Source organism: Belonocnema kinseyi, chromosome 1 (assembly GCF_010883055.1).
Source record: "Belonocnema kinseyi isolate 2016_QV_RU_SX_M_011 chromosome 1, B_treatae_v1, whole genome shotgun sequence".
NCBI classification, from domain to species: domain Eukaryota; kingdom Metazoa; phylum Arthropoda; class Insecta; order Hymenoptera; family Cynipidae; genus Belonocnema; species Belonocnema kinseyi.
In genome coordinates this window covers 57,473,851-57,481,123 of record NC_046657.1, presented here as the reverse complement: position 1 = coordinate 57,481,123, position 7,273 = coordinate 57,473,851, and the positions used below count along the sequence as shown (strand labels likewise).

The 7,273-nt window shown below is 36.1% G+C and overlaps 1 protein-coding gene across 2 annotated transcripts in view; it reads right to left on the bottom strand.

Annotated features, from left to right (window-relative positions):
• LOC117169452 (lipase 3-like) overlaps nucleotides 1-7,273 on the bottom strand; it is a 12,861-nt gene that overhangs the window by 4,341 nt on the left and 1,247 nt on the right. The window contains exons 3-5 of one of the 2 annotated variants that reach the window (XM_033355837.1): nucleotides 3,904-4,018; nucleotides 3,584-3,827; nucleotides 491-649 (exon numbers count right to left, since the gene is read on the bottom strand). In XM_033355837.1, coding sequence (XP_033211728.1) covers nucleotides 491-649; nucleotides 3,584-3,827; nucleotides 3,904-4,018 — 518 coding nt within the window. The remainder of the gene's footprint in view (nucleotides 1-490; nucleotides 650-3,583; nucleotides 3,828-3,903; nucleotides 4,019-7,273) is intronic. The other variant, XM_033355844.1, reaches the window with a different exon arrangement.

Genomic DNA, 7,273 nt, shown 5'->3' with positions numbered 1-7,273 from the left:
ACGCGGCACCCATCGCGCGCAGAGCTTCTTCATGCCCAAAACTGAATGCACGATATTGCCCACACGTTCCAATGATATGCCTACAGCATTAGCTACCTCTTTTGGGCGCCCAGATCGTTCAGCATCAACTGTGCTCGTGCGGCCACAACGAAATTCGGTAAACCACTTATGAATCGTTCCAATCGACGGTGCAAAGTCCGGGTAATACTTATCCAGCTTGTCCTTGGTCTCGGATATCGTTTTCTTGCGAAGATAGTAGTGTTTGATCAAAACACGAAACTCAGATTTTTCCATATTAAAAAAAACTCGGAGGTTAGTCGCTTCTCAGTGCTGTAACTTGTAAATGCGTAAACATAAATGGCTGAAGTTTTGACAGGCGTCATTTGAAGAATCAAGCTCGACGAAAATGGTTCACATTAGTGAATCCTAATGCCATCTCTTAGTATTTTCAGGTACTTATCAGACTGTCCAGTATTAAAAATTAACGAACCCGATCCAATTGTTCATATCCAACGCCGACAACTGAAAATATAACGGAAATGCAAACAGGCTGAAATATGCTTTTCTCACTGCAAACAAAACTTGTTAAAATTCGAAGTAGAGTTGAAGCTGGAAGAAGTTGAAAATATCCCACTCTCTCGAAGATTCTCTGGAAGTATGCACAAAGTTTATAATCAAGAAATGTAATTTAAAGAAAAATGATGCTTAAGGCCTTGTCATGATACCACCTGATACCTGGTGGCTTAGCAGACATTTATTCCCATTTATGGCCACGCCTCGCGACCGTGAAATGAGTGACCACAGGGCAAGATAATGCGGCAGATGGATAACAGATTTTTTGCATCCATCTCGTAAATGCCTAAGCGTGTTTTTTGCAAGCGGATATGGCTTTAAGGTCTCGAAACAGTTATGGTTTCGTTTCGCACGTCCAAGAGCACCGATCACACGGACAATACTTTAACTTAATATTTTTGGTACAGTAGTTGCAGCTCCTTTCAAGGCCTTAGTACCTCTCCTCCTTTTCTTCCTTCTCGGCAGTGTGCCTTGAGTGTGCAATGGTGACTGCTGTCCGAACATTTGACACTTTTCGTTTTGGACAATCAACTCTAAATTCATCGGAGATAGAGGATCTCCAAAAAGTCTCTCCTTTATTCAACTTGAGTGCAATTTTGTCAGAAACAGTGAAATCGTTTAAGAGGCGCAATGCCCAGGAGGAAAGAATCTATTGAAAAGACAACTGTGTGAATTGCGTATCTGGCATTTGCAGATTCAGAAAGTGAAAACAGAATCGGTTTTCGACTATGTGAATTGGTTATATTCTCAAGCAGCTTTGAATCTGCCATGTACTGCAATGACCATTTCAAGCAAGGTTATATTGAATTGGTTTCCTTCTTTTTGAATGAGACCGACTTTTTTGGGGTTAAGCTGCCATATTTCACGCGAATTTTTATTTTTGTAAATTATCGAAAAATTAAAAGAAATTATGCGCAGTTCTACTAGATTCCTTTTGCTATTTCAGTTACTAGTCCTTTACAGCATATAAGTTAGTGAACAAAATTATAACGACTAACAGTCCTTAAAAAACAAATCGGCGACAATTTTGGAATTCCAGTGACAGAATTGAATAGATTTTTGTTTCCTGGGTGGTACAACGAAAAACTATTGGTTCTCCCTGACGTATCTCTCCCTCTTTTGTATTCTCCTCCTTGCGTTTGATAACGCACGTATGTTGTAAACAATGTGCTGCTTAATTGTCAGTAGCTTTGAATTGTTGACTGTGTTATGGTAGATCAATATTTTTTGGGCGAACTTTCGAACACTTTTCATGAACAATCTGCCAGATGTTATGCAGTCAATTACACACTGAACACGGGATGCATTCTGTCTTGCCTAGTCGTCTTGTTCAGTTGACACATGCATCTTTTTCTTTTGATTCATCGTCGGATTCTTCCAAGATATCCTCATGAAGGGAGGTATCCATTCAAGCAAGGTTTGGGGCTTGGTCGAAATCTGCGTTGCAATTCTATCCGCAGTTGGATCTAATGGCTTGTTCAAACGGCGGTTTCCATCAAAATTATTTTTAGCACCCCGAACTCTAGGATAATCGGCACTACGTACCGACCTGTAAAATATACATGTATACATACATCTAGCTATTTCTCCCTTAATTTCCATACGAATGGCCGGATCTTCTTGGTACGTAGAAACTCCCACGTGAGAAATCGTTTATTAAACAATTATGATACTGTGGAAACGTTCTTCTTGCCATTTACACTTTTTTGTACAATTAATAGTTTTAATTTAAAGGTTTCTACCCAATTCAATTGGCACTAAAACTGAAATATATATCTACGAAAAATTAAAATTTTGTCGATATAGGTACTCTAAGCAAGAACAAGAAATTATTTCAAATTTGACCTAATTAATTAATCATTTCGCAGTCAGTATAGTTTTAAACAATAGAGGAAAAAGTCATCCGGTAAACTGCACTGAGAAAAATGAATAGTTGGGGCTACGACCTGTTTATTAGTAAAGTATTTATTGGTTCTTATAACTGTTCAGTTAGTAACACCAACTAAGCAAATGGTCGATTTAGGAACCCGGTTGTAGTACCCTGGACTAGTTTACGTTAGTAATGTTTTAGTAGTACAAGTTACTAATAAATTAGTCATATGTACTACTAATTGATTTCTCTAACAAATTAAAGTAGGTGACGTAACTATTTTATTTGCTACCCTGGTTGGTACGATTGGGAATGCGACAAACGTACCAGCATACCCATGGTAAAACGAGGAAGAATGTTTAGACATGGCCGTCATAAGTCGCTGCTCACTTGGTGTATCATTGCATTATGGCTATTTTATTATATAAATAATGGAAGTATAAAAAGTGTGGAAAGTTAAGGCTTTGGGGATTATTTTGAACGTAGGCACATATTTTTTTAAAACGTCTTTTCAGCTGAACTGATGTCAGCGTCCCCATAAGGTGTCCTAAAAAAATATTGCCGCTTGCCCATTGGAATCTTTTTAATTAATATTTCGATAATGTAGTTATAGCTATTTTGATTAGTCTCTGTAACAAATAAGAAATAGTTACACCACAGATAGAAAACATAACTAACAATATTAGCAAGTTTAACTACCTACAGACAGTCGTTGTGACAAACCAAAGCAGTTAGCATACCTAATTAGATAGTAACGACAACTACTTGTGCCCCAACTAACAAAAATATTCCTTAAAATTAACTAAATAGCAGTACCATTATTTACTAACTCAAATATTCGTCCAAACAATTTAATTAGTTGCTCCAACAAATCTTTTTTTTTCGTGCAGTATATCACGGATCACAACGTAAAAAAATGCGCCTTTATCTTGATCGCTATAGTAGTGCGGAACAGAATTCATTATGTAACTTTTATATATATGCAACACAGTAGCCTCTGATTAAGTAACATATCGCCTCGGCGAGCATGAAGCTCTGGCTCAAAAGAAATTCAACAGAAAGGGTCTACTAAGCCGCCAGGTATCAGTTGGTACCCTGGCAAGGCCTTAAACAAAAAATTATTATTAGGAAAATTCTTACCACCAATATTCTAGTGAATGGTATTAAAAAACGGACTAAGCCTCCGACATACGTCCAATAAACAGCTGGAGCCAACGCTAGTGCAAAGTTAATTTTTTCATTATATTCGGGTTTTAGGGATCCCATAACACAAGCTTGAGTACACCCTTCAGAAAAGCAGCCCAAATTAAGATTACTTTGATCTGTATTATTCAAAACGTAATGGATTGTGGCTGGTAAGTCGTAAATTCCCATCTCGTGCCAGCTTAAAAAAATACATTTTTTAAATTAAAATTAAATAAGAGGAATATAAAAATTATAATAAAAGTATCATAGTATACCTAAAGTCCCAAAATCCGTAACTTGTTTCTAATTTTGATATGTGTTTTCTACTGTATGTACTTCCACGATTGTTCAACAACCAGACATCATAACCATTATCCACTAAAATAAAAGCTGAAAAAAATTTAGATTTTTTTTAGATTTTATTAATTATTCGCTTGAAAACTCTTTTCCTTTGGCGCTCAAAGGATATATTAGTTTTCCCACGATTAAAAGAAAATACTTAGAGGTAAGCAGGACCTTTAGCCTAACCGATATGAGGATATTTTAAACTTGTTTTCGCTTACGCATACGCTTCTTTTAGAATGACCGCGGCAGAGTCTTTCTAAGACGTTTTTGTCCCCTTTTCAAGGTTCTTGAAATCTATGTTCAAATTCTTTGAGGTCTTGGTGAAAACTTTTTCCTTGCTGCTTTCTCGACATCATTCATCATTTTGTCCAAGTTTTCATCTCTAAATAAAGTGCGGATTTGAGAACCGTCAAAAATTCCTTCGCTCAATTTAGCATCTGATTTCTGAATAAACACTTCGCCCAAATGTTTCAAGAATTGTCTTTCCTTGTCTAAGGCCTTCACAAATTGTTTGATCAAACCAAGCTTTATATGAAGAGGAGGTAACAAAATTTTGGAGGGATCAACGAGTCGTTCTCTCAAAATATTATGTTTTCAAGATGCAACAGCTTCTCTTGATGGCCAAATTTTCTTTCTATATATCGATTTTCTCTGTCTCTGCTACCAAACAGACACAGATAACATAGGTACTTTGTGAATCTAGATTGTTGTCCAGGTATCATAGATAGAATTTTCAAGTCTCCACATATTTGCCATTCATGTTCCTCGTAATTTATTTTCATCAATAAGTCCCTTCATATTTGTGCAGTAAACTAGATTTGAATCTTTCTTAAAATATTTACGAAAGTATTCCTCTCGATTACGATACACACTTACCTTAGTACTCTTTGCTAACATATTTCTTCTTTTGATTTTTGAAGCCATAAGTTCCGATTGTTCTTTCGACAGACCACTCTTTCTTAACAAATCATTGAGATGTTTCTGATCGAATTCTTCAGTAGTTCGCTTTCGACCGAAGGGAACATATTCTTCATCACTGCTTAAAGACTGTTCCGCTTCATGTTCATCGGATTCACTTGAATCCTTCTCATTTCAGTGCTTTCACCCGAGTCGGTTTCTACTTATTAATCTGATTTAAAAAATTTTCATCTACATGTCGAGCATCCAATCCTGCAGTCAAGCTATCTAGCGACTCGTCATCATCTAAGCCATCTATAAATACCTTTTTCGGAAACTGAACACTTGTAACTGTAGAGTAAACTATTTGTTCTTTTTAATTCTATTCACACCTTCTACTTAGCAATCGCCTTGTCCTGATTCAAACGGTAACCATTCATTGTGTAACATAAGACACAGATGAAATTAGGAACTCAGTTTGTATCTTGTCGTGAAATTTCAATATTAAAGCATGTTTGGTATAAAGAGCTGATTTTCTCTGTGATTTTTCTTTTGTTGAGATGACCAATGTGTTCTGAATATACATAGCAAAAGTTATTCGGATCTCCGGTTCATTCATGACAACATCATTTGCCGGATGTACCTGCACAGTTTATTGAGAGTTGACAGTTGTGATTCTCCATAGTATTACATAAAAACCCCACACGCTAGGAATCCTGTCCTAATCGCAGTTGAGTCTGCCGTCCTAGGGGTGATAACTCTCATACCTCCCCAGGCCTCAGTATGAGACCTTTCCTATTTTAATGAGGACAATGTCAACTCGTCGTCGGACACACTACGGCATCATTCTCACATCCTAGCGCGCCCCTTCAGTTCAGTGCGCCTTCGCTGGTTTCGGTCGTCGTGTGAAATATATGAAAGTCGTTTTTGGTGTGTAATTGTGCATTTTTGCTAACATGTTATATACTAAGTCGAAATTCTCAATTTTGAACAAAATCATCTAGTTTTCAAGCGACGAAGATAAACTGCAATCGAAAAAAGTTGCATTTTCAACCAAATAGTTAAAGACAGTTGAATTTTGCATCCAAATGAATAATTTACAACCACACAAGATGACTTTTCTACTAAAAGAGGAATTTTCATTCCAAAAGGATGAATTTGCCACCCCAATATAGCAATTCTCAACCAGACAATCGAGTTTCCGACAAGAGCAGATGATTGTTAACAAAATACTATAATTGTCAACAAAAAATTTAATTTTTAATAAAATAGTCGAGTTTTCAACCAAAATAAATTAATTTTGAATTTAAAATATAATTGCAGCTTTTTCAACAAAAAAAAAAAAAAGAATCCGCTTTCAATCAAAATGGATGACTTTTGAAGAAAACAGTTGAATTTTCCACAAAATAGTAAAATGTTTAAATAAATAGTAGAATTGTTAACAATAAGAGATTATTTCTGGACCAACAATAGAATACTACACTTTTCAATTAGAAAGAATTGAATCTCAACCATAAAACATGAATGTCGAAACAAAAATGATGACTTTTCTACTTAAACGTGAATTTTCAATCCAAAAAGACGAACTTTTCCGGACGAATAGACGAATCTCTAACAGAACAGTTGAATTATCCAATTAAGAAAATATGCCTTTGTAACAAAATAGTTTGATTTTCCATCCCCGTCAGACGCCAACCCGACTAATTAACTTTGTGCAGCTCTAAAGTTCTTCTAAATTTAATTTTTATGTTTAATTTCTTAATTTTCAAAGTTAAACATTTTGACAATTGTGATGATAAGCCAAGAGTGTAAAAGAATAGTGCGGCAATGTTAAAAGTAAACATAAACTTACAAAATTGCTTCCAGCATTTGCGGATTTGAATAATAACACAGGCCAACAATTCTCAGAGCCAGAGACCAGACCTACTATACCCGAAGGTTTTTGCTACGTTGAATCCGAATCTGACCTCAGAAAAATTCTATCACCCTCAGTTTTCGAGATATTCTAACCTAAAAGGGTCAAAAACCCGTTATTTTGATGTGTTCGAGGCCCCGTAACATCGCGAAAATTTTTTTTTTCACAAACTGACAATGGCATCGTAAAGAACTACTCTTTACCTTCAAAATGCGATGCCTAACTTTTTGATAAGATTTTTCATAGCCGAGATATGGCGGATTTAAATATGAAAAATTTCACCCCCAAGCCCGGTAACTTTCGAGCCCATAACCAGAGTCTCCCATAACCCGATTTCCTCTACCCCCAAACCCGGTTACGTGCGTATCATTGAGCGTATCATTGAGCGTTGTTACGAAACTGCGAAAATACTTAACTTCAATCAATGATATATCGATGAAAAAAAAGCTATCTTGAATCTGAAAAATGTATTTCAGAGGGCAAGGGTG